General features: G+C 50.8%; 1 protein-coding gene across 4 annotated transcripts in view; it reads left to right on the forward strand.

Moving 5' to 3' along the window:
* The first annotated feature begins 829 nt into the window (after positions 1-829).
* The window catches only part of BTBD16 (BTB domain containing 16), a 51,356-nt gene continuing 24,861 nt past the window's right edge, over positions 830-27,324 (forward strand). The window contains exons 1-10 of one of the 4 annotated variants that reach the window (XM_070470330.1): positions 830-1,055; positions 2,079-2,123; positions 4,027-4,178; positions 10,556-10,629; positions 13,562-13,705; positions 16,505-16,594; positions 17,810-17,924; positions 21,144-21,314; positions 22,315-22,384; positions 23,268-23,398. In XM_070470330.1, the coding sequence (XP_070326431.1) occupies positions 2,106-2,123; positions 4,027-4,178; positions 10,556-10,629; positions 13,562-13,705; positions 16,505-16,594; positions 17,810-17,924; positions 21,144-21,314; positions 22,315-22,384; positions 23,268-23,398 (965 nt within the window). In that variant the 5' untranslated portion in view covers positions 830-1,055; positions 2,079-2,105. The remainder of the gene's footprint in view (positions 1,056-2,078; positions 2,124-4,026; positions 4,179-10,555; positions 10,630-13,561; positions 13,706-16,504; positions 16,595-17,809; positions 17,925-21,143; positions 21,315-22,314; positions 22,385-23,267; positions 23,399-27,324) is intronic. The other 3 variants (XM_070470331.1, XM_070470333.1, XM_070470334.1) reach the window with 3 other exon arrangements.

Here is a 27,324-nt window from a genome sequence, read left to right on the forward strand (position 1 = left end):
ACAGTTCTCAGAGAGAGCAGGTTAAACATCATCTACCAACAAAGTAAATCATAGGCATAGCTTTGAATAATATAAAACGCTCCAATTTTTGTTTAAATATTTCTGTCTAAGGATTTCTAGATACTAGAGCTAGGAAAGGAGCTCCCCAGAGTGTCAAGGCTGGGAGCGATATGAGAACCTTCTAGTCTAATCTTTTTTTTTGCATTAATTTATTTTAATTGGAGGCTAATTACTTTACAATATTGTAGTGGTTTTGCCAAACATTGACATGAATCAGCCATGAGTGTACATGCGTTCCCCATCCTGAACCCCCCTCCCACCTTCCTGCCGATCCCCTCCCTCTGGGTCATCCCAGTGCACCAGCCCAGAGCACCCTGTCTCATGCATCGAATGCGGATTGGCAATCTGTTTCACATATGGCAATATACGTGTTTCAATGCTATTCTCTCAACTCATCCCACCCTTGCCTTCTCCCACAGAGTCCAAAAGTCTGTTCTTTACGACTGTGTCTCTTTTGCTGTCTCGCTTACAGGGTCATTGTTACCATCTAGTCTAATCTTATGTTACCGATGAGACCTGAGGATGTGAGGGTTGGTTCTCACTGTGGCCCCTTTGAAAGTATTGCGTTCCCCCAGGCCCTGTAAGAAGCCTGGCCCCACATAGAAACAGTAATGACATTGCATGCCTAAGGAGGGTGATTGAGGTGGAGGTCGGTGGCACCCCAGTTGGTCTCTGTAAGACTCCATCCCTCCCACAGCCCCAGCCTGCAAGGGGACTGAGCCTAGAACAGGAAGTGCTCAGAACCTTCCTTGAGGTTGCCATGGTGCCCACAAAGACCCGAGGAAACCAAAGGCCAGCTCCCCTGCCAAAGCTCCTTGCCCTCAGGAAGAAAACAGTGAGCCCCGAGTGTCATGAGCACTCCGAGCATTCAGCCCCAGAAGGTGAAGGGCCATCAGCTGTCCTGTCGTTCAGAGACCAACGTAACAAGAGTGCCTCCGCTCCACTAGCTCCCCTGTCAGCACACCCGTGGCGGACAAGGAGCCTCAGGACAGCAGGTATTGCTGGCACTTCCATCCATGTTGGAGACACAGGACGTCCCGAGTGGCGGGCGCTACTTGGACGCGGTTCCATGTGGCCAGCTGGCGGAGGAGGGCTTCGGGGGGTCTGGACTGGGAGGCAGGAGGGGTCTGAGAGCTGAGACACCCTCGCAGGTAGCTCCTGTCGATTAGAGTGACCCAGAAACTGACCCTCAAAACCCTTTAAGGCGGTGGTCCCCAGCCTTTTTGGCATTAAGGACCAGTTTCGTGGAATACAGTTTTTCCATGGACTGGGGTGGAGGGGGCGGTGGTTTGGGGATGATTCACGCACATTACACTAACTGTGCACTTAATTTCTTTTTTAAAAAGATGTTTTATTTTGTATTGTTGATTAACAGACAATGTTGTGATAGTTTCAGATAAACAGCAAAGGCACTCAGCCATACAGATACATGTATCCATTCTTTCCCAACTCTACTCCCAGTCCAGGCTGCCAAATAACATTGAATAGAGTTCCCTGGGTTAAACAGTAGGTCCTTGTTGGTTATCCATTTTAAATATAGCAGTGTGTATGTGACCTTCCCAAACTCCCCGTCTCTTCCCTGCTATCCTTCCCCACGATCTGCACTTTATTTCCAATCTAATGCTCCAGGACAGTGCTGTCAACATATACTGTCCAGATGTAACTGTTAATATCACCTCTTTTAGTGCCCTGATCTGAATGACAAATTACGTGATCAGTCCACATATAGGCCTCCATTGGTTCCCATCACCTGGGTAAAGAGTGGAAAACTGTGGATTAGCTCCTGTTTTGCTTTATCTGAGCCACTTTCCCAGCATAATAGCAGAGAATCATCTTTCTACTAATGTGCCTTCAAAAATCAGATTTTCACTTGATTTGATCACTCACCCACATTTGAGGCTTACTCATTCCTTTTGTGTCAAAATAAAGATTCTTTGGGCCAATCTCCTACATAATGTTTTGAAGAGACCCTTTGGAAGTTTTTTGGAAATTTAAAATTCACCTCTTTCACTTTCCAGGTGCTTCTCTTTTGTGCAGGATCCTTCATGAAAATGCTGAATCCGGTAAGCAGCTCAGTTTCACGCGAGGGCAGGCAATGGTGAGGAACAGAAGCACCTGGTGACAGGTGTACCGCCGGGTTCCCCCAGGGAGTTCCCACATCCCCAGGGACCTCAGGCTTTATTGGCTGACTGCTGGTGGCGGGGGTGGGGGGCGTGTGTTTGGAGCCCCACTGTCAGAGACCACTGTTCACACTTCAGCAGGGCTATATCTAGATTCAGAATCCACAATCACCCACCATATTTCCGGCACTATACTAAAGCAGAGTTCCCAAACTTTTATTTTATCATTTCAACAGCATCTTCATCCTCATGGTCCATCCTCACCTTCAGCCTCATTATCATTGGCCTTATTCCCATTTAACCTATGAGGCCCAAGAGGCTGAAAAGAGTAAATACTTTGCCCAAGGTCACACAACTAGTCCATGGCAAAAACAAGACTTGAACTCAGATCCTCCATTCCGTGGTCCATTGCCTCCCCACCACCTTGCTGGTACCTGGGGTGGTTTAGAATCAATTTCACCCATTCCTGTGGGTCTCTTGTGGTGCACTTGTCCAGGGGAAGTTTCCTTGAGCCACCACACCTGAGGTTTCACATCCATGCAGTATTGGACTGCTTCCTTAAGGAAACTGCTGAATCCTAGGACCTCAAGAAGATGTCTAAGGAAAAGTCCCTGCCCAGTGACACAGCTGTTCCAATCCTGGGTTGATACCCAAAGAACTGAAAACAGGTGTTCAAACAGAAATGCATACATGAATGTTCACAGCACTATTGCCAGTAGCCAGAAGGTTGTAACAGTCCAAGTATCATTCTATCAGCTGATGAATGGATAAACCAACTGTGGTCTGTCCACACAATGGAATGTCATTCAGCCATCAAAAGGCGTGAAATTCTGGCACATGGATGAACCTTGAAACATGCAGAGGGAAAGAAATAAGACATAAAAGGCCACTATTATAGGATTCCATTTATATAAATTGTCGAGAAATCCATAGAGACAGAACGCAGATGAGTGGTTTCCAGGGAGTGGGGGGGGGGGTGGGGGGGTGGGAGTAGGAGTGACGGCTTGATAAGTAGAAAGCCTCCTTTTGGAGTAATGACAATGTTCTGAACTAGATAGTTGTCATAGTGGTGAGTGAAAGTTGCTCAGTCATGTCCGACTCTTTGTGAACCCATGGACATTCATAGAATCCTCCAGGCCAGAATATAGGAGTGGGTAGCCTTTCCCCTCTCCAGGTGATTTTCCCAACCCAGGGATCGAACGCAGGTCTCCTGCATTGCGGGCAGCTTCTTTACCAGGTGAGCCACAGTTCAGTTCAGTTCAGTCGCTCAGTCATGTCTAACTCTTTGCGACGCTATGGGCTGCCGCACGCCAGGCTTCCCTATCCATCACCAACTCCCGGAGTTAGCTCAAACTCGTAACCGTTGAGTCAGTGATCCCATCCAAGCATCTCATCCTCTGTCATTCCCTTCTTCTCCTGCCTTCAATCTTTCCCAGCGTCAGGGTCTTTTCCAATGAGTCAGTTCTTTGCATCAGGTGGCCAAAGTATTGGAGCTTCAGCTTCAGCATTAAAAAAAAAGAAGTACACGTTCTGTGTATTTTAGTGCGATTAAAAAAAAAAAAAATCCCTGCCCCAGATCTCCTAAATTTGGTATCTTTCTCCCTGGCACCTCCTGTCCCAGATGCTAAATTCCAGATAACTTTGTGGCTTAAAGTCTTCTATTTCCTAAACGCAGTAGATTTGCCTTGAGAAAGTGACTCTGGAGAAATATTGGCCAGCTTTGAAAATTAACCAGCTATTTAAAATTTGTTTTAAATTTCCTTTCTGCTGTGCAGTTTGGAAAATCTGGTATTTATGAGAGGTTTAAAAAAAAAAAAAGACTTTCTCTCTTTCTTTGCTTCCCCAGCAGCAGAAACCCCGGCTGGAACGCCGAATCGTTGGCTCAACCAACCGGTGGCGTTACCCCAGACAGCCTTTCTTGGGGGACTTGCTGGGGCTCTCCCAGATGTGCAAGGCTGCCAACATAGACTTTGATGAAGTTCTGAAGAACCCAGACAGGTAGGGAGCTCAAAGGCCCACGGCAGGGTGAACTGCCCTTCTGGGAAGGGCCCAGCACTTGGGTCCCACTGGTTGGGCAGGTAGGCTGTCCTGGATATTTGCAAAAAGGCTGCCTTTGGGAGCATCCCTTAACGATGGACAGGGTCAGGGTGACAACTTCCTCTGACAATGTCTGTGGGTGGTGATAAAAGTCCAGAGAAACGGAGAATTTTTTTTCCCTAGATTTTCCTTTGTACTGGGAACTTGAGACCCTAAGAGGATTCTCGGTTTATCAGTTGGTTTGTTGACAAACACAGTGAGATGGCCCAGCTCAGAGTTTGAACCCCCAACCCCCACCCCCAGGAACATGCATGTCCAGCAGGGGGAGAAGCAGGCTCCCTGGTCCCTCCCAGAGTGTTCTAAGCAGATGGCTGGGAGCATCACTTCTCCAGGTTACAAGTTCTTTGCTGCCTCTCCTGGGGAAGCAGAGCTGGACCCCTTTGCGGAAGGAACACTTCATTTCCTTGGCCCTTTGGACCTGCCTGGCTGCCTCTGCCTCCTTGGACCGGCGGCATCTGCCTTGTGAGCGCTGTCTGATCTACCTGAGCGTGGGCTGTGTCTGGCCCAGAAGAGCTCCTGGTTCCACATTTGCTGAGCGAGTAGCCACGTCTTCCCTTTCTAGACCCGCCAGCCAGACTGTCTCTGTTGCCCCCCACCCCACAGACGATGGTACTACACACGTGAATAAACCGAAACCCATCTGGATTTGGTCTCCAAATTCTCGGATAATCCCAGCTTAAAAAAAAAAAAAAAAAAGTTGAGTGCTGTGAGTTGCTATTTTTGGCACTGGCTACTCATGGCCTTAAACAATTTTGAATTTATTTTATATTTTGTTTGGTTAGAGCCCTGAAGAAATCTTAGGGTTTTTGCCAAAGTCCATTGTGTTCCTTAGCGCCAGGGCCAGGAGCTGGAGCTGGGCCTGGGAATATAGGCAAACGGATCCAGAAACCCGAGGAGGGTGACTGGGCCACAGCGGCAGAGGTCTTTAGGACTCGGTTTGTGGAATCGCTAAGCTAAGCTGGGGGTGGTGGCCTGGGGGGTGATGGCCATTGGTTCTGGGATTTAGGACTATTGTGCTATGCTAAGTTGCTTCAGTTGTGTCCAACTCTTTACAACCCAAGGACTGCAGCCCACCAGGCTCCCCTGTCTATAGGATTCTCCAGGACAAGAATACTGGAGTGGGTTGCCATGCTCTCCTCCAGGGGATCTTCCCAACCCAGGGATCGAACCCACATCTCTTATGTCTCCTGCATTGGCAGGCAGCTTCTATTTCACTAGGCAGCTTTCTATTTCACCAAAGTAGTCTTATTTAACAGGGTTGAAAGTACTCCCCATTCACTGTTTCTGTGACCTTCTGCCCGTGGCTTAACCTCCCTGAGCCTCAGTTTCCTCATCTGTGAAAGGGTGATAATTTCATCTCCCTTGAAGAGTTGTAGAGTTAAGGCTTCCCTGGTGGCTCAGATGGTAAAGAATCCGCCTGCAATGCAGGAGATGTGAGTTCAATCCCCGGGTCGGGAAGATCCCCTGGAGAAGGGAATGGCAACCCACTCCAGTACTCTTGCCTGGAGAGTTCCATGGACAGAGGAGCCTGGCGGGCTACAGTCCATGGGGTTGCAAAGAGTCAGACACAACTGAATGACCAGCACAGACACACACTTGAAGAGCAATCTGGAGGATTAAGTCAGGGATCAGTGTTGTTCCTGGCAAATGAACAGAGATGTATCTTTATAGCCTGAGCAGCAGTTTTAGGTACTAATCCTGGCCATTCCATTTGGGGGAATGTCAGCCCTGTGCTCTGCCAGCCAATGTCTGGCGTCCCACCTAGGCGATCACCTAGGCCTAGACCACCTAGGTGGTCAGTCCAAGTAGGCTCAGCTCAACTGTGAATTTCATCTGCTCCATTAGCCCCGGGTCGTCCTCCCGAGACAGTGGGCTAGCCTGGAAATGGCCTTGTCGTGGTGACAGCTGAGGGTAAGAGGGCAAGTCCAGTGGCACCTGTGCTGTTCAAATCTTCAGCCGCCTCGTGTCCGCTAACACCCCATCAGCCAAAGCACGATCAGAATCGAATCAAGGGGCAGGAAAGACACTTTGGAGTCCTGCAGAAAAAGGCTGTGTAATCGGGGCCATGGATGCAGTCCCCGACAGTGTGGGAGGAACTGCTTTTCTTTAACAAACACAAAATTTCATCTTCTTTCTCAGTGGGGATTTATTCCATGTGTTCATGGGAAACATAAACTTGGAGAGCCTAACAAAGGTTTTGTTTAATTTCGGTAATAAAATAGAGGACTTATTCTGGTAACCCTTCTGCACATTCAGACTTGTCAGCTAACAAGATCGATACGGGGAGGGTGGAGTCCTGAACTGTACTCAGAACAAACACATACTTGGGCACTTGCCCCCAAGCCCTCGGGCCGCCCCCACCAGCAAGCCTGTTCTCGGTGCCGATGCTGTTATTGTTGCTTCTCCCACTTGGGGGCGCTGTTGACTTTGACAGGCGCTGGACCAATCCATATTTCACTAGTTCTGTAAAGCGGGTCACCGGCAGTGGAAAGCTGATTTAACTAGCTGCCAGCTTCGCGTTTATTTCAGATATGTAATTGTGCCTCCCATAGGTCAATGCCCTGGGTTCTGCCCAGCTGGCCAGTACTTGTGGTCGTGTCTGTGGGTTTCTGTGACGCAGTGATCCTTTGGCTCCATCACTCAGAGATGCCAATGACTCCGTCTCTCTGTCTCTTCCGGGTCTTTGTCATGCTTCCTCCCACTGGGACTGGGGTGTGGACTGCGGGGAGAAGGAGCCTGAGAGATGAGGAAATGCTCACCTCCTTGCCAACAACCTAACCTCTTTGTGCCTTTGTTTCTTTATCTGCAAGTTGGGGATGCTCTCTTACAGAGTTGCCGTGGGAATTTATGCGACATAATTCACTGAGAGCTTAGAATGGAGTCTGGGAGATAAACACCCAATTAACACATGTCATGTGGTGTCCCTGGGGTTCTTTGGTATGTATGGACACAGCTAACATCTGAACCCAGAGAGCCAGGATGAAGAAGTACGGCTGAGGAAGGACCTCTCCTCGGAGGCTGAGGGCTTGGACACTAGGAAAAGGTGATCCTGCCTCATGTTTCCTCCCGTTCTGATCTCAGTGCCAAGTCCACTCTGAGAGTGGGAAGAGGTCACTGTAAGAGCCAAGGATATAAAGGGACCCGTTGGTTTTTATCAGAGCACAGTTCTGCGAGAGGTGGACCAGAGACCATGATCCATGGGGTAATGCTGATAGGAGAACCGAGTGTCTGCTCAGCACCAGATGTACCAAGAATCAGCCTTTTTATGCCCCTAGCGGCCACTGCATGGTCCTCATTTCCCTCTTAGGAAGGAAAGCACTGAGACCTGGAGGCCGGTCCAACGTCTGCATGACTCTTCCCAGTAAATTAAGTTGGAGTTTCGCATGTTGATGATCCCCTGGAGAAGGAAATGGCAACCCACTCCAGTATTCGTGCCTGGAGAATTTCAAGGACAGGGGAGCCTGGCAGGCTACAGTCCATGGTGTTGCAGAGAGTCGAACATTGACTGGGCGACTAACATTCACTCCGTTTCATTTTTGCATTTCGAAGATATCAGGTCAAAAGCCCTTTGGGTGGTCTGCTGCAGGAAGTCTTTTTGTCCTTGAGAAACTTAATAGACTTTCCTTTTTTCTTCTCTCTCTCTTCTTAGTCTTTTCTTGAATTTGTTAGCGCTTACCTGGTAGCTCAGTTGGTAAAGAATCTGCCTGCAATGCAGAAGACCCTGGTTTGATTCCTGGGTCAGGAAGATCCCTTGGAGAAAGGGTAGGCTACCCACTCCTGTATTCTTGGGTTTCCCTCGTAAAGTTGGTAAAGAATCTGCCTGCAATGCAGGAGACCTGGGTTTGATCCCTGGGTTGGGAAGATCCCCTAGAAGAGGGCATGGCAACCCACTCCAATATCCTTGCCTGGAGAATCCCCGTGGACAGAGGAGCCTGGCAGGCTACAGTCCATGGGGTAGCAAAAGAGTCGGACACAACTTAGTGACTTTCACTTCACTTCATTGAATGTTACAATATTGCTTCTGTTTTATGTTTTGGCTTTTTGTCCCCAAGGCATCTCAGCTCCCTGACCAGGGATCAAACCCACACCCCGGTATTGGAAATCACAGTCTTAACCGCTGGACTGCAAATGTGTCCCCTGCTGTTCTTCTCTTGTTTCTCCATCTTGGGAGTGAGCCCCAGACTTATAGCATGTTCCCAACATCCTGCTTCATCCCAGGCCACTTAGTCCCACAGAGCAAAGAGGACCACTCACAGATGCCATCTGTTCCATCAACTTTTCCAATGACCCTGAAATGAGCCTCAACTTTGGGAGCTGCAGAGTCTGCGGGATAAATGATCTATTTTGGCAAGCAGCCAAGACACCAGGAAAAGGCAGTGGGATTACTTCTGTTACCTGGCATCTCCTGGCTCAACCGATGACTCGGATGTTTGTTGAGGATAGTTGAGTTCATGGCCATTGCCCCATCATTTCCAAAATCTGTTGCTCCATTTTGAGATCACAGCCTGAACTCCTGACCTTAGCCAGCTATTGCCAGATGTGTGACCCTAGCCACTAGGGGCTTGAAGTCTGGCTTGGGTCAGTCCTCCTGCTCCTGTGGGATAAACAACTCCATCTCCCACTGCTTTCCTGAAACTGAGTCACTTGGAATCATCATTTCTGCTTGGAAATGGCAGCATGTGGTCAATATTATTCTGGACACAGGCTCCCCCACCCAAGCCCTCCTGCAAACACCCTTGTCCACAAAGATTTCTGGCATCATTGGAAAACAGCATGGCAAAGGTGACCCTGGCTGGATTGTGGTCAAGTGTCCCTTGGCTGGTTGGATTTCTTGGAATGACTGTTTTCAAGCTGTGAATGTGTGACTCCAGCTTTGTTGCCTTTCCTTGCTCAGTGGGACGAATATAGTGTTGAGGGGTTGAGGGGAAAGCATCTTATCTTTGTCATCACCCAGTCCTTGACATTATCAAGCACATCCATGATGGCTGTGCCTGGGCTGCAGCAGGAAATAAACGCCAACTTTGTCTGTAAAGGCTGCAGAGCCTAACCCAGAGGGCGCATGGGAGATGGGTGACTAGAAGACCCTGCAGAAGGAGTAAAACTCCTGTTAAAAACAGGGGGAAACCCCGGGACAGGCGGTGGGGAGGGCTTCCCACCCAGCCTCCCCAGAGGAAACAACCGCTTATCTGGACGATGATTGGGCGTTCATCCACTGAAAAGGTGAGGGGGGCTATGCGTCCACAAGATGGGAAGCAAGAGGTGGTGGGTTCTGGCTCTTGAGAAGGGCTGGAGCAGGCAGTGCAGGGAAATGAGGCTGCAGAGAGAGGCAGAAGCTGGTTAGCCACACTAAGGAGGCTGGCTCGCCTCTGGGAGCAATGGGAGAGACAGCAAAGGATTCTCAGCAGGAGAGAGGCAAGATCAGATTGGTGTTTCAGATGGTTTGTCAGGCTGCAGTGTGGGGTGTGCATCAGAGGGGACCACATGGATGCCTGGCACCTGGCAGCGACTAGGCGGAGATACTGGCGGCTTGGATGAAGGTCATAGCAACAAGGGCCAAGGATTCATCCAAGGAGAGATGGATGAATTCAAAAGACATCCCATTAGATCTGGGCAGATGATCAGGTGAGACAATATTCAGGATACTGACTTGGGCAACTGGAGGCTGGTGGTGCCATGTCCTGGCAGAGGATCGGGGTTTGGCTCAGAGTGGATTCTTCTTTATTTTTTGGCCATGCTGCTTAGCTTGCAGGATCTGTTCCATGACAAAAGCCCAGAATCTTAGCCACTAGGCTCCTGGGGAACTCCCTTGGGTAGATTTTGAGTTTGATGGTGGACACTTTGGGGCATGCATGACCCTAACCGGAAGTATTGCTGAGTTCATTTCCCAGACACGTGAGGGTTCCCAGAACCCTTTCTTCCTTTCTCCAGCTGCTATTTATTGAGTACCTACTATATGCTGGGCTTTGTTTTAGACACGCACCCAAAGAGCTGTCATTCAGCATCCAGATGCAACCTCACATGCCTCCGCGGTAAGAGCTGCTCACGAGCTGGTAACAGAAATGAGTGCTTTGAGCTGGTCAGCAGACAGAGCTTATAGTTTGTCAGACTGGCAGACCCCTGGGGACCTGAGGAAACTGTCCCAATGGGAGAGATGTGATAAGTTTGGTTCAGGAATGCTTTAGGGATGCTTACACTGGAATGATAACTTGTTGCAGATCAAGAAAAATGTCAGTATTAACTCCTGGGTTTTTGTTTGTTTGTATTTTTTTTTTCTTGAGGTTATGCTTTTCACAAATTCAGAAAATATTCCCTGAGAATTTGAAGAACAAGACCATCCAAAGTGGAGAGGCAGGTGAGTTCCTGTCACCAGTGGATGCCCCAGAATGTTGCTAACCTCAGGGGCATCTTGTGGTCTCTGTGGAAGAAAACCAGTGGCCAGGTCACTTGTCTGGAAGTTTCTGTTCTTGCCGACTGCACAGTGTCCCATGTGTAACTTGTGCTAAGTCGCTTCAGTCGTGTCCGACTCTTTCCAACCCCATGGACTACAGCCTGCCAGGCTCCTCTGTCCGTGGAATGTTCCAGGCAAGAATCCTGGAGTGGGTTGCCATTTCCTGCTCCGGGGGATCTTTCTCCCAAGGACGGAACCCACAGCTCTTATGACTCCTGCATTGGCAGGCGAGTTCTTTACCACTAGCATTCCTTGGAGAAGGGAAAGGCTACCCAATCCAGTATTCTGGCCTGGAGAATCCCATGGACTGTATAGTCCATGCAGTAGCAAAGAGTTGGACATGACTGAGCGACTTTCACTTCACTATTTCACCTAGGAATTCCCAACATGTAAATAGGTGCCATAAAAATTATTTCCCAAATGCACAGTGAATGAAATCAAGCTTGGCAAACACATTTTCATATGCTAATGGCCATGATGAATATAGACCTGCCGAGTTTAATAAGTAGACTTTGGACTGGAAGACGAAGCAGAGGCTCATCCAGCCTGGGGCAGCTGTTCTGGGTCCCTCTGGGCTCTAAGCAGTCATGACTTGGATGTCCACATCTGCATTCATCCAAGAGGATTTATCTGCGGTAGGATGAGAAGTCAGACTGGGTCTGTCCAGCCGGGAAAGTCCCACTGAGCTCCATGTGAGGCCTGGACAGTCAACTCCTTGGTGGAGCTCTTATGGATGAACCCCACCCCACGGCATGGCCGTCTGAGGCCAGAGCCAGCTTCCCTCTCCAGTGGAGGCTCATCGGTTTCTTTTTACCTTTCAATTCTGGTTGATGGTGGGGTGGGAGATGGGTGAGAAGTGCTGTGAGGCTGTCTCCAGACTCGGGAGAAAGAGTTCCAATGGGTTGTCAGCCCTGTGTTGCCAGCCTGAAAGCAGAAGTGGGGTGGAGGGTAGGGGTGGGGGACATGCTTTATCTGCAGTTCTGCCCTTTCTCTGCAATCTTGTCCTGGGGGAAAGTTCCTTCTAATCCAGCAGAGCCAGACTGTCACCTAGGGTGACCCAAGATTTGAGATGAAAACCCAGGTCCTCGACTCCCAGCCCTGAACAACATCGTAAGGCTGGTGAATAACAATAATAGTAACAGAAGAGGAAACAGGTACCCAAGGTCACACAGTCAAAATAATAACAAAGCCAAGAAGTATACAGAGGTGGGGCTGGTGAACCCCCGGTCCTGTCTGGCACTGGGATTTAGGGTTTGGAGGGATCACCCTGAGTGTGGCTCCCTTCCTTTCAGCTCTGTGCTAATGCAGATGTGCAGCCTCTAAGCCCCCTTTACCCATAGCCTGTCTTGTCTCACCTGGCCGGGTGTCCCTGGATCCTCCATCTGCCTTCCATCCAAGTCTCTTCTTTTTTTTCTTTCTTTTTTTTTTATCATTTATGCCACCGCAGAGAACCCTCTTCACACTGTAAGCCCATGCCTACAAGCTTGGGCTTTCTGATGACCTCCATTCCCTTGAGGAAAGCAGTGCTGATGAGAACTCTGCTCCCTGGGAATATGAGCTTTTTTCTGTGATGCTGTTGCCTTTCTGGTGGGTAATAATTAGGCACTAATGGCTCAGCTTCCCTGGTGGCTCAGAGGTAAAGAATCTGCCTGTCATTGCAGAAGCCAAGAGTATGATCCTTGAGTTGGGAAGATCCCCTGGAGGAGGAGATGGGAACCCACCCCAGTATTCTTGCCTGGAGAATCTCTATGGACAGAGGAGCCTGGCGGGCTGCAATCCATGGGGCCACACAAGAGTCAGACACGACTTAGCGAATAAACAATGAAAGCCCAGTACTTTTTCAACAGGGGACCGGGTAGCAATTTTGCTCCCCAGAGGACATTCGGCAATGTCTGGAGATGTCTGGGGTTGTCACAACTCTGGAGTGGGGGAGCTGGCTACTGACATCCAGTTGGTAGAGGCCAGAGGTGCTGCTGAACATCCTCCCGTGCTCGGGACAGCCCCAGCCCACCCCCTCCAAACAGAGAATTGAAAGTGAAAGTGTTAGTCGCTCAGTCGTGTCTAACTCTTTGCGACCCCATGGACTGTAGTCCACCAGGCTCCTCTGGCCATGGAATCCTCCAGGCAAGATTACTGAAGTGAATTGCCATTCCCTTCTCCAGGGGATTTTTCCGACGCAGGGATCGAACCCAGGTCTCCTGCATTGCAGGCGGATGCTTTACTGTCTGAACCACCAGGAAAGCCCCCACAGAGAATCATCTAGCTCTAAATATGAATAGTGGGACTTTCCTGGTGGTTCAGTGGCTAAGGCTCCACACTTCCAATGCAGGGGGCCCAGATTTGATCCCTGGTCAGGGAACTAGATCCCATCAGGCCACAGCTAAAGATCCCGTATGCTGCAACTAAGACCCGGAGCAGCCAAATAAATAAATATTTAAAATAAAAAAGAAGTGAACAGTGCTGAGGCTCAGAAACACCGTAATGGGGGAGACAATGTGAGCCCCCCTCCAAGGACGTGGCAGCCAGCGTCCCTGCCCCATGGAGCTTTATTTCCAGTCCCCGAGTTGGAGGGCAGCCTGTGTGCCCCTCTTGGTTGGCAGCTCTGGTGGACATTTATCGCTTTCTAAGTTACCCTGTGAGTCTGCCCATCGGATCTGCCTGGCTGTCAGGAAGCTCCGTGGGACTGGAGCTTTGTTCCTGAAAGGCCCAGCGAGGCCGCCTGCCCACTTGTCTGCTCAGTACGGGATGGGCAGAGAGGACGCGGGAGAAAGAGAGACAGCGTGTTCAGGTCAGGGCATTGCGACACCCTTGGCTCAGCCTCTTTCCCCCTCCTCAGATGTGATTCTCGAATGCCTTGGCTTCAAATGGGAACTCCACCAGCCTCAGCTTTTTCAGTCTGAGACCTTGGCCAAGCTCTACCTGATGGGCCTGGCCCGGGGCAATGCAAGCCCTGAGAAGGAGCCAATGAAGATTCTGCAAGGTAGGTTCTCACCCAGGGCGGCCCCCAAGGATCCTCTGGTCAGAGAGGCCCCAGCTGGGCGTTTGGGTACCTGTTGGGGGACCACGATCACCCTGACAATTAAGAGCAAAGCTCGTGGTTTGACCTCATCACTGGACTTCTCCTCAGTCTTCTTGGCTGTAAAGTGGGGTAGTGGTTCTCTTGTGTTTCACTGTGGAGGAGGAACAGGTGTAAAGTTCTAGAACAGTGCCTGGCACAGAGTGAGTACTCAGTAAGCATCAGTTATATTCTCAAGAACACATTCTTTTCCACCAGCTACGGTGGAGGCTGTCCCTACTTCTTTGAGAATATGGGTGGGGGTTGAGTCTGCAGATGAGTTTTCTAGAAAGAAGGCATGGTTTTCACATCTGTGGCTTGTTTGGCCCTCAGCATGCTGGTTGGAGGTTTACATGTATCCATCAATTTCCTTGGTTCTTTTCCTTTTGTTTCTCTTTTCTTAATTCCACCTCATACCCAAAGCTATTTAGGTCACTTCTTTCTTTCTTTTTTCTATTGATTTTTGATCCTAGTAATCCCCAGTCGCCCCTTATCTGCCCCACACGTTCCTCTCCTGCAGCCTTGCCAGCTTCTTCTCAAGTAATAATAGATTGGCGTCTCCTCCAGACACCTCATAAGCAGGTGCCATGGAAAATTCGAGGCCTCCGGGGCAGCCGGCATGCCAGCCAGGATGGAATCGCATTTCTAGGACGTGGCAGTAAAGCGCTGATGTTCCAGAGTCAGCAGGCTGCCGGAGCCCCCTGTCACGGCCCTGAGCCAGGAGGAGGAACCTGGCCACCTGCCGGAATCTTCCCAGCCACGGAGCCTCTGAGTCAGCCCTTCCCGGCGGAGCTGGGAGCCCAGAGCAGGCCGCGGCATTCCCGCAGAACGGTAGCGAGTGTCACACGTCCTCAGGATCTTCTTTGCTCTTCTTGCCCGTTTGTCCCACTGGCTTCAAAGTGACACTGAGCTCTTTCTCCCGTGGCCCCTGTGCCCAGGTCACAGCTCTCCCTGGGCAACCAGTGAAAGGTTGTGGAGGTCCAGACAGTGGGTACATTGAAAATGAAGAGATTTGTGTGTTTTTTTCCTATTCTCCCCCAGACTTCCCCTCCCATCCAGGCTGCCACATAACATTGAGCAGAGTTCCCTTTGCCATGCAGTAGGTCCTTGCTGGTTTTCCATTTTGAATATATCAGTGTGTGCATGTCTGTCCCAAACTCCCTAACTATCCCTTCCCTCCAGCAACCATAAGTCTGTGAATCTTTCTGCTTTGTATTCATTTGTATCATTTCTTTTTAGATTCCACATATAAGGGATGTCTTAAGATATTTCTTCTTCTTTGACTTACTTCACTCAGTGTGACACTCTCTAGCTCCATCCATGGTGCTTCACGTGGCATTATTTCATTCTTTTTAAGGGCTGAGTAATATTCCACCGTATATATGTACCACATCTTTGTCCGTTCCTCTGCCGATGGACATTCAGGTTGCTTCAGTGTCTTAGCTATTGTGAACAGTGCTCCTGTGAACATCAGCCTGCACATATCGTTTCAGCTCATGTTTTCCTCTGGATGTATGCCCAACAGTGGGACTGTAGGGTCATATGGTATTTGAAAAAACCCTAAAAATAAGAAAAAACTCAATCTTTAGTTTTTTAAGGAACCTCCATAGTGTTCTCCATAGTGATTGTACCAATCTACATTCCCACCAACAGCGCAGGAGAGTCCCCTTCTCTCCACACTCCTTCCAGCATGTATTGTTTTGTTACAGCCATTCTGGCTGGTGTGAGGTATATCTCATTATAGTCTTGGAAAATCAAGAGAATTTGGAAGGGAGAAACAGAGCTATCTTTAATGTCTTCAGTAAGTCTAGAGTGGTCTCAGTTGGGACTTCCCTGACAGTCCAGTGGTTAAGACTCCCAAGTTTCCATTGCAGGGGCACAGGTTCAATCCCTGGTTGGGGAACTAAGGATCCCACATGCCACATGGTGCGGCCCAAACACACACACACACAAAAGACATGGAATAGGCTCACTTGAAAGATGTGGCCATCCTAAGACAGCTGTTCTAATTGCAGCCTCCTGCTAGAGGCTGGGCCCAACTAGGGGACATCAGGGCAGGTGCAGGAATGAGACTTCAGTGGTCGAACTGTCACAACTTCCCAATGTCTCCCCTGCAAGCACCACCAGTTGTGTCTGTCCCTGGAACTCATGTCTCCAAGATTTTCAGTGCATGCATGCATGCCAAGTCGCTTCAGTCATGTCTGACTCTTTGCAACCCTATGGACTGTAACCCATGGAATTCTCCAGGCAAGAATACTGTAGTGGGTTGCCATGTCCTCCTCCAGAGAATCTTCCTGACCTAGGGATCGAATCTGTGTCTCTGTGCCTCCTGTATTGAGGGGGAATCTCTACCACTGAGCCACCTGGGAAGCCCTCAGGCTGCTCACAGCCTGATAAGAGAAAGAGGGAAGGTAGGGGAGCGGCCAGCATCAGTGTGACCGTGAATGGCCCAGTCTTGACAGTCACAGTAGCTGTGTCCGATCATTGGGAAAAGTTGGCCCCTGGGGACATGATAACTGTACTGTTTTTGCAACTTCTTACGAGTCTTCAACTATTTCAAAGTAAATAATCATTTCAACCACGCATGCACTGACATGCAAAGATAAGCGAAGCGCAGCGTGACCCAGGCCAAGGTCAAGGTCGTGCTCAGGGTCCTGCAGCCTCACGCCGTGCCCTGCGCTGCGGCTGGCACACCTGTGCACCCTGGTCCCGTTTCCCCCCCAGCCCAGCGGCCCGGGAGGAGCCGAGAACAGCGCCCCGTGAAGAAGATGATCCTCTCCTTGAAGATCAATGACCCTCTGGTCACCAAAGCTGGTAACGTGCCCCTGTCCCCGCATTCTGAGAAGGTCGTTGAACAAGCAGCCCTCTCAGATTTGAAAAGCAAACGAAACACCACACACAGTGCGCAGTGCCTCCTTAGGAAACACAGCTGAGTGGTGCAGGGAGGGGGGGACAACCTGGGGAAATGAAAGAAGTGGGGAATTCTGCTAAAGAGAGGTGCTCATCCTTGTAAAGAGCCAGAAGTAGGCTTCCCAGATGGACCCGGGAGGGATGATGTCACTGCCCTTCTGGGCCCAGGCGCCCAGGCAACGCTCTCAGGCCTACCCTTGCCCTAGGCATGGCCCACCCGTCCCCCCTTCTCCCCAGGGCCCCTTCCTGGCTGCCTGCCAGCAGCCCAGAGGGCTTCCTTGGGCTCAGCCCCTCCCATCCTGGCCACCTAGAAACACCCCTATTAACAGGCGTTAATACAATGTCCTGTCACGTGTCCTCAGGAAATCATCCAGCCTCCAGGGGGCTGGTTGTCCTCGGAGTGCCCGGAACGCACTCCAGCACTATTTGGGATCAGGCAGGACTTGGAATAAGCCGGGTCCGTCTGCCCCTAGCCGGGGACTAGCACATTATCCTGGCTTTGCCCAGGGGTCCTTAACCTTTCTGAAGACCCCAGACTGAGGAAGGCTTCCCTGGTAGCTCAGACAGTAAAGCGTCTGACTGCAATGCGGGAGACCGGGGTTCGATCCGTAGGTCAGGAAGATCGTCTGGAGAAGGCAATGGCAACCCACTCCAGTACTCTTGCCTGGAACATCCCATGGACGGAGGAGCCTGGTAGGCTACAGCCCGTGGGGTCACAAAGAGTCAGACAATCTGAGGACAACCTGCTGTTAAGTATGTCATCTCCAAAGAAAACAAAGCCTCCTTGTGCACATGTTGGGGGGTGACCACCTCCCTGTCCAGGCCGTGGACCCCAGGTTAGAACAGAAGCCAGGAGGCCCAGACTCACAGAAGATTTTTCGTAAGAGCCCTGTTTTCTCTAGCTTCATCCTCAGCTGCTTTGGGGGCCGGGAGCCTGGGCAGCGTCTGCATCCAGGTCAGCGTGGGTGCATTTTGCCTGCTGCATCTTGCCCATCCCCAGCTCGGGACAGTCTTCCAGCACGCTGGTGGTGAAGGGTGGAGGGGGGGCACCTGGACATGAGGGACACGGGTTGCAGAGCCCCCAGGCTGACGGCTGGCCCTCGGACGCTGCCTCCGCAGCCTTCGCCACGGCCCTGAAGAACCTCTACATGCACGAGGTGAAGATGTGCCTGGATGACGTGCTGGGCGTGCTGGCCGCTGCTCACATCCTCCAGTTCGGCAGCCTGTTTCAAAGGTAAGGCCGCCCAGACTCCTGGTAGAGCAGCCAGGACCCTGAGGGCCCGAAGGGACCCAGAACCTGCCCCCCTAACGTTTCCTGTTCCGGTTTGCTCAGAAGAAGTGGTGATGTCACTCTCTCATTTGTGGCCCCGACCCTTCCTGCTCCCCCTCGCCTCAGTGGCCCTGGGCCAGATGGACTTGGCTCAGCCGTTGATTCAACCACACCTTCGTTCATGCGTGTGTTCCTTTAAGAACGACTTCATGGGCTTCTCCAGGACACCAGAGAGGCAGTGGGTGTCTGATGGGCAGGGTCCCTTCCTCTGAAGCTCCCGTCCAACTCTCTCTGAGACATCGGGAAGGAGTGAAGTGGGGTGGTGTGGAAGGTGTGGGATTCTCAAGGGGAAAATTCTGTTTATATAAAATTAATTTCAAGTGAAAGTGGCACCTGCAGTTTGGAGGAGCATTTCTTAGAACTCCCCCGTTTTTTCTTGTTGTTCAATCGCTCAATTGTGTCAGACTGCAACCGCATGGGCTGCAGCACGCCAGGCGTCCCTGTCCTTCACTGTCTCCTGGGGTTTGCTCAAGCTCATGTCCATTGAGTCAGTGAAGCCATCCAACCATCTCATCCTCCGCTGCCTCTCCTTTTACCCTCAGTCTTTCCTAGCATCAGGGTCTTTTCCAACGAGTTGGCTCTTCACACTTTTTTTTTTTTGTATTGTCTAATAATCCTACATTCCATCAATGCTTATGAAAGGTAAGTGACCCAAATGGAAAAGCATTGATGGGATTAATTTTTCTCGACTATTCTATTCCTTCTCTGGGGATTTTCCACGGATGTGTGCTTACTACTCTCACATCCTGAACACAGGGGTGGTTTCTTATAGCTCTTTGATTTCTTACTTCCTGATGCAATTCAGTAGACAGGAGATCTAGGGCAGGGGTGCTTTGCCTGGCTTGTTTCACCACCGTAAGCTTCCGTTTCTTCATTTGAGGGAATGAATGAATGGACTTCCCATCCTAGCCTACAGAGGACATCAGCAGCTCTGTAAAAGGCAGGATCAGGGTCTCTTCCCAGGACCTTCAACTCACTTTTAATAGAATTCACCTAACCAGATTCAATCCCACAGATTTTCTTTTTCTTTTTTTTTTTTTTTTTGAGTCAATGCCTCATTTCTGGGGTCACCTGAAATAACTGGCCAGATCCTCAGTCTAGAGCATCTTGAAGCCTCGTTGGTGATGCAGTGCCGTTTGAACCCAAGGATGCAGGCTGTCAGAGGTCTGGTTGTGGCCACTGAGGACACGCAGACAAGGGACTCCAGCGTGTCGGCCTGGCCAGACTGGTGGGCAGCTGGGAGATGGGAGGTCAGCCGTCATAGGCAGGGACAGGTCGTGGAGAGTCTCGAGGAGAACCAAGGCATCTGACCTTGACCCTGCGGGTGATGGGGGAAAGTCTGGGTTTTCCTGAGAATCCCTGCTCCCTTGCCATTGTGTATCACATGATTTCAGCTGCGCATGGCCTTGTGACATATCAGATCACTACGAAATCACAGCTTCTGTACACAGGCGTTTCTGAGTGACTGGTGCCATGCAGCAAGATACCTCTAGCCCCAAACCTGAAGGCCAGCTTCCCTCCGGCCACCTCCTGTCTGTGAGCCTCGGCTGCCATACCAGGGGCCAGAATCAAAGCCCCATGGTCCTTCTGGAGCCCTGGCACTGGCTTATCTGGGGCGGAGTCAAGAATAAAAGGTTCATCCTCTCCTTCCTCCTCCACATGCCTTGTCTTGAATGCCTGAGCAGGGAGGGCTCCGGATACTGAGCCAAGACTATCATTCCGCTGATAGGCAAACCTGGGCCCGCCTGGGGCTCACAGGCCTGCCCCAAGATGCTGCAGATAACTGTGGTGGGGCTGGGATCCCAGCTCAGGGCCAGACGGGCCTGACTCCCAGCTGGGGTGGGTCTTGCCTGCCTTCGAGAGGCTGATGGTGCAGCTGGCAGGGATGTGGCAGTGCAAGCCTCAGTGTGCACGCACACGTGAGTGTGTGTCCTGGGTGAGCAGAAGTCCCCCAGGTCACTCTGATAGCATCACCACCCCAGGTGCACTGGATGGGCTCTCAGAAGTCATCTTGGCTGAGATCCCTGCCAGTGCGAAACCACTGGATGGCCGCTGTCTGAATCACCCACACCTGAGGCTTCCCATCTTCGGGGGATGAAGTGTGTGTGTGTGTGTGTGGATTATACAGGGCACTGCTTCTTAGATGCACACATAAGTGTGCACCAGTGTCTGCTTTGACACAGCTAGGATCATAGTTACTGGTTGTTACCTGCACACACACACACACCCCCTCCCAAAGGGTCACTTGGGTCCCTCCAGGCTCGCAGGGCTGGAAGGACATTTCCATGCCTCCATGAAAGGCTGAAGTCCCATCTATGAGCACCTACCTGGTGCTGCTATACCTTCCGGAAGTGGAAATCCCCAGCCTCTCTGAGTTGGGAGGAAGCTGGCCTGCGTGGCCCCAGAACTTGCTCTGTCCTCTGATCTGGGCAGTCTGACCATTCCGAGCCTGCCCAGCCAGGGAGTCTCATGGTGAGGAGGGGGACCATGGGGGAAGGTGTGGGGAGCGCTGCTTTCTGCATCCCAGCTTCAAACCCAGCTAACTCTGTCTGCGCATCTCCCCTGGCAAAGCCAGCACCTGCAGAACACCACACGTGGTGAGGGATGGGGCCCCTCTCACACCTGGTTTCCCCTCGCTGATCTGTGAGGTCAGCTCATGGCGAGCCCAGGAGCCCCAGGAGGGGAGGAGCCTGGTACATGACAGATATTTCCAGAACCTGCCACAGAGGCTGCTGCAGAGGAGACTCTTGGGATGGATGTATGCTGGGAGGGCTGCTGCCTGGCAGTCTGTAGCTTCAAGGAGGCAGAAGCCCCAGGCTGAACGAGGGCATGGCAATCAGAGCAGAGGGAATGTGGGGAGAAGCAATCAGGGAGACTTCCAAAAGGAGGTGGTACTTGAGCTGAGCCTGGGAGGAGTCCAGCTGTCAAGGGTGTGAGAAAGGGGGCTTCGCGCCGATGAGAGCTTAGAAACTGGAACTGCTTGGTCACTGAGAATCAATGTGGCTGGAGTCGGGGAGGGGCGTGGAAAGATGATGGGAAAGGTGGGTGGGGCGGTTAGGGTGACTGCAGGTCGTGCCGACCTTGAAGGCCGTAGGAGCAGGTTCTCTCTGGTTTTGCCAGCAGAGGAGAGCCCGAGGCTTGGGAGGGGAGAGTGACCAGAGCCTCTGCTTGTTCCCGGCTTCGGGATGCAGCTGTCATAATGTGGTCGCCTGTCTGTATGTTTCCTCAACGTGTGCTGGGCCCACTGGCTTTGTTCTTCGTAACCCAAGTGCCTCGAAGGGTGCCTGGCACACAGTAAGTGCTCAGTAAACAGATCCTTGATAATTATATGTACCAAGTAAATCAGACTTTGGCCACCTGATGCGAAGAGTCGACTCACTGGAAAAGACCCTGATGCTAGGATTGATTGAGGGAAGGAGGAGAAGGGGACCACAGAGGATGAGATGGTTGTGATAGCATTGTCGACTCAAGGGACATGAGTTTGAGCAAACTCCAGGGAGATGCTGAAGGACAGGGAAGCCTGGCATGCTACAGTCCATGGGGTTGAAAGGAGTCGGACTCGACTGTGCGACTGAACAACAGCAAGTAAATGAGGCCTAGGTGTGAAAAGGACGAGATTTTCATCAGAAAGTTGCTTTTTCTATCTACTCTCATACAGAGAGGAAATAGGACTGGAGGCCCCACTAAGAAGCTCGGCAATGGTCTGTACAGGAAAAACTTGCCTTCAGCAGGAAGCAGCCAAATGTCATCCTGGCTAAAATTAAAACCTAGCAAGGCACTTTTCAGCTTCCCTTTGGCTCAGCGGTAAAAAATTCTTCTGTCAGTGCAGGAGCCGAGGGTTTGATCCCTTGGTTGGGAAGATCCCCTGGAGAAGGAAATGGCAACCCACTCCAGTATTCTTACCTGGGAAATCCCATGGACAGAGGAGCTGGTGGGCTACAGTCTATGGGGATACAAAGGGTCGAACATGACTTAGCAACCAAACAACAACAATAAGGCGCTTTTAGGTGCTTAATCTCTAAATAGTAATACTTTTCATTAGAGCCAAAGCTACTCTCTTTTCTTTGGAAAGATTTTATCTCAGAGCTTACCTCCCTCAGCCCAGAGCTCTTTGCTACAAGCCTTGCTGGTCTTGCCCTCCAGCCCTATGTCCACAACCTTAAAATAAAGCTGTTTCCCTTCCCTTCCATGAAAGGACTCAGCCGCCGGCATGGGAGTTGAGTAAAACCTCTGGGGCTGCTCACTTTCCTGAAAGCAGCCTGGGGCCTCCAGGAACAGTGTTCTCTCTCTGCAGGTGTGTGACCGTCATGATGAGCGGACTCACGCCAAGCACCATCAAAAACTTCTACCTGGCCGGCTGCAAGGTAAGAACAACCTGGGCGGGCACACAGCATCTTGGGGGCCCTTAAGAGTACCCAGACTCTGGGATTTCAGCTCCGAGAAATCTGTCTGATGGTACCAACCTAACAGTGCCCACCTTTTATTTTGCCAAGTGAACAATTTAAACAAACCATCATCCCCCCAAATAGAAAAGCTTTAATTGGGGAAGAGGGCGGGAAAAAGGACAGCCTTTCTCACCAAAACAGCAGACAACGTTCCAGGACATTCTTGGTGGAACTGAGGGAAATGCATCCCCTCTGGGCCCAGGCAGTATGTCAGGGAAAAGTGAGACCCAAGGCCGGTGGAGCTTCCGTGATCAGTCACAGACCTCAGTCCAGAGATTTTGGCATACAAGCCCATGTAACTAGTTGCATTTCAGCATGCAAGCCCACTTAAGTAGGTCAGACCACTTAACTAGTTGTATGCCCTCAGGCAAGAGCAGGGATGCTGCAGCCTCAGATTTTCCATTGGCGAAATAGGAATAATGATGAACCAACCTCATAGGGTAGCAGGATGGATTTGACTCAAGCTAGTGCAGCGCCTTGAGCATCGCGAACACTCAGAAAATGTCATCAGTGCATGTGTTTTGAAGAGGTTTGAGCAGGGCTGCAGCGCGGCCCTTCTAAGAGCACGCTTGTTGCACCGTCACGTTCCAGCAGAGGGCGCTGAGACACCAGGGACTCCTTTCTACCTTAAAAAAAAATTTTTTTTTTTTGCCTGCACCCTTACTAGGACGGTGGAATTTTAGTTCCCTGGCCAGGGATCGAACCCGCACCCTCTGCAGTGGACATGCAGACTCCCAACCATTGGACCACCAGGGTAAGTTCCAGAGATTCCTTTCTCAATGGGGTTTTCCTGTCTTCTCAGTACAAGGAAGAGGCCCTCACCACCGCCTGTGAGAAATGGATGGAGATGAACTTGGTCCCTCTGGTGGGGACACAGATCCACCTCCGGAAAATCCCAAAGGAGCTGCTCCACAAGGTGCTGAAGTCCCCCAGGTCAGAGCTGGCTCTCAGGGAGGTGCCTCTGGGGTGGGGCTGGGGATGGGAGGAGGGGATGGGTAGGGTGGATGGATTGGGTGGGGAGTGCCGAACTCACACCGCTGCTGGACATAGCCAGTGTGCAGCGCCCCCTCCATCCCAAATGTGCCAGCCTCCTGGACAGCCCGGCCTCTGCAGGGGCCAAAACGGGGAAGGGTAGAGTAGGGATCCTTGGGGTGCCCGCTGTTTCACTGTGAAAGTGAAAGTGTCAGTCACTCAGTCGTGTCCAGCTCTTTGCGACCCCATGGACCACAGCCTGCCAGGCTCCTCTGTCCATTGGATTTTCCAAACATGAATACTGGAGTGGGTAGCCATTCCCTTCTGCAGGGGATCTTCCCGACCCAGGGATGGAACCTGGGTCTCCTGCATTGCAGGCAGATTCTGTCTGTCTCACCCACCTGGTAATGAATTAAGTGATTGCGTAAATGATTTTTAAAATTTTGTCAATATTAGGACACACGCATCATGGAAAATTTGGAAACTAGGGAAAAGGGGAAAAGAAAAAAAGCTCTCAGCCCTAAATCAGTTTCTGTCTCCCGCCCTGACCCCTCCCCTTAACAGCTCTGAGTGAGTGAGTGAAAGTCACAGTCCATGGAATTTCCCAGCCAGAACACTGGAGTGGGTAGGCTTTCCCTTCTCCGAGGATCTTCCCAACCCAGGGATTGAACCCAGGTCTCCAACATTGCAGTGGATTCTTTACCAGCTGAGCCACAAGGGGAGCATTAGCAGCTCTAGACCCAGGCATTCCACTGCCTCTGTGACTTTTCAGACAGTTAAGGCTAAGACCTAGTGTTTGGTGCCCTTGTCCTTTATTGCACCCCTTACCCGGTGTTCCTCAGCCAGCCGTCATGCCCTTGGGAATCCTTCTGGACACCACTTCATCCTCCCCCCAAGAGCAACACATCTTTGTGGGCTTCTGTGTGGGCACCAGCCAGAGGCCAAAGCTCCACACCTCCCACCCGGATCAGCACAGGGCCCGCTAACCCTGGCTCGTTCCTGCTCTTAACCCTCTTCCAATCGAATCTCTAACCCAAAGGTCTTTAGCTCTTCCAGTTCGGCTTCTGTCTTATCCACGTGACCACCACAAGGCTTTCCTTAGACTCCAGCCAATGCTTGGCCTTTTAGGTTATTCCCAATGTTTCGCTGATATAAATAGCACTTTGGTGACATTCTTTGATATATATTTATTTTCATCTCAGATTATTTCCCCACATTGAATTCCTAGAAGTGAAGTTCCTAAGCCAAAGGTGCTTTAGTTTTTATTAGTGTTTAAAAATATATTTTACTTGAAAATAATTTCAAACAAATTAGATAACAAGAATAGTGCAAAGGCTATCTCAGCACCCTTTACCCTGTTTGATCCAGTCTCTGCTCTGTTTGCTTTATCATTTGCATCTCTGTGTGTTTATTAGCATGCATTTTTTAATCCTTGGAGGACAAGTTACATACATCATGTTTCCTAGTCCCTGAATACGTCAATGTTTCACAATAAAGAGAATTTTTCTAATATAATCACGAGGCAGTTAACAACTTGAGGAAATTTGACACTGATGTAATACCTTGAGATCTTTTACTTAACACTAACCTTCATAGCATCCTTTTTCCTCCAGTACAGGATCTTATTAGGACCACATATTAAATAACATTACCTCGGGAACTTGGGTCCTAATGGCATCCCCAGGCCCTGGGTGGGTTCCCATGATCATTTTTCCCTGGCTGTCCATGGCCTGTGCAGAAGCGTGTGCTCTCCACCCTCCATGGAGCAAAGGTTGTGCAACCCTTGAAGAAAAGATAAACAGGGCAGCCCTTAGACTTTTCCTAACACTGTCTGTCCCTTGGAAAGTCTGAGCTGTCCCTCCCCCACTGGTAACATTTAACCAAGAAAGGGGAAAAAAATGTCTGACCACAGCCAGCATGGTAGCGATGGCATAGGTCCTAGAAAACGCTGGCTGGGCAGGAAAAGAGGTCAAGAACATTACGTGTCGAGCGTCTAGACTCACAGGCTTGGGGAGACATGACTGATGTGGAAACTGGGTCCTGCTCCTCTGGCCCCTCCCCAGAAGGTGGCCGTCAGCACCGACGGTGCCAGGCTCTCTGGGCAGAGGAAGGGTGGGGGGCAGCCTGCATGACCTCGGGCATGTCATCAGCTCGTGTGCTCTGGAAGGCCCACACTCTCAGCTCCCAGACCCCGTGCTCACATCTTATCTTCCTAGGTGAGCTCTCCCCGCCTGGTTGCTGTCCTTAAAGCTGGGCATCCTTAAAGCTGATGTCCTGCCTTAAAACTGGAGGAGGGAGGTGGGGAACAGAGGGCCAGAAAGAGGGGCCCGGGCCACACCCAGTGCCTGGGGACATGGTTAGAAATTTACGAGGCTCGGGCTTCTCATCTGAGTGTCTGGTGGGCTTGGCACCACAGACCACACCTGGTTAAGAAGAGACCTCTGGGCGAGTTAACTTTTACTGAGCGCTTCTGGGTGTGTGCTGTGCTGTGTGCGGTGGCCCTTTTAATCCCCACAACCCTATGCAGGAGATCCAATTATTGTCACTAAGATAGGAGGGATAATAAAAGACAGGGCTGGAGCTCGGGGCTCCAGGCTCCCAGCTTCGTGACTGCACCATCTCCTCGTGTGTAGCAGAAGCCAGGTTTCCCAACAGCCGGAGCTCAGCAAGATCTGCACTGTCCTGGGAAGTCACATGGCCCCAGAGCAGCTGTGGAAAGGTCAGCCCAGGGTCAGGGGTGGAGAGTCTCTTGGCCCCACTTAGCGTAGACCGTGGCCCATCCCAGGCTTGTGGTCGTGGTGTTTGGGTTGGAAACAACGTCCATCTCAGCAGATGTTTCAGTTTCGAGGCTATTCACCTTCCCCAAAGTCCCTTTGACTTCATCTTCCTTTGGGTTTTCTTTCCATCTTGTAAATGGCCTTCAGCAAAACACACACGGTTTTCCTGACCTCCCGGGCCTCTGGTTTTCAGTTAATTTCCTTCTTAGAGGTCATCACTCAGCGACCCTGTTTCACTCACTCTAATATTATGGAAGCTTCATTCCAAATTCTGTTTTTCTGGAAGCCAATCTCCGTGTTGACTTAGGAGGGTGGAGAATTCAGAGGATTATCTCTCATTTCTAGCTGCAGGAAAGGCTGCCCTGCACCAGGGGGAACATGTCTCCCTCCCTGACTTCCTGTCTGTGATACAAGGAGTCTCGAGCACTCAGGAATTCCTGAGAACAGCCACCGCGTCCTCTACGGCGTCTGCAGCACGGGTGGGCTTCCCTCTCAAATGCAGTATTTCCTAAAGCTATTCATTGGAAGGACTGATGCTGAAGCTGAAGCTCAGCACCTGATGCGAAAACCCGACTCATTAGAAAAGACCCTGATGCTGGGAAAGACTGCGGCAGGAGGAGAAGGGGAGGACAGAGGGTGAGATGGTTGGCTGGCATCATCGACTCAATGGACATGAGTTTGAGCAAGCTCCGGGAGATGGTGAAGGACAGGGAAGCCTGGTGTGCTGCAGTTCATGGGGTCGCAAGAAGTTGGATACAACTGAGCGACTGAACAACAACGCTTTTCTGGCTAATAATACCACCACCTACCAGTTATGAAGCACTGGGGTATATGGAATACTCTGAGTGGGCAATCAGGTCTCATTCCTACAGCAACCCCTTTAGGGGGTGTTCCTTGTGGTTTTTCCCTGCAGAATGGAGATCACAGAAAAGGATTGCTCCCCCCATGCAAAAAGAGAGTTGAAATTTGAACCCAGGTCTGAGTGGCCTCAACACCCATGGTTATTATCAGTCCACTGATGTGCTCTGCTCCAAACCTTCTTATTCCTTATTGATGGTCAGGCACATGGATGGTCGTATTTTATTATTATTTTAAAAAGTTACAAAGGTA

This window comes from Odocoileus virginianus, chromosome 7 (genome assembly GCF_023699985.2).
Source record: "Odocoileus virginianus isolate 20LAN1187 ecotype Illinois chromosome 7, Ovbor_1.2, whole genome shotgun sequence".
In the NCBI taxonomy this organism is placed as follows: domain Eukaryota; kingdom Metazoa; phylum Chordata; class Mammalia; order Artiodactyla; family Cervidae; genus Odocoileus; species Odocoileus virginianus.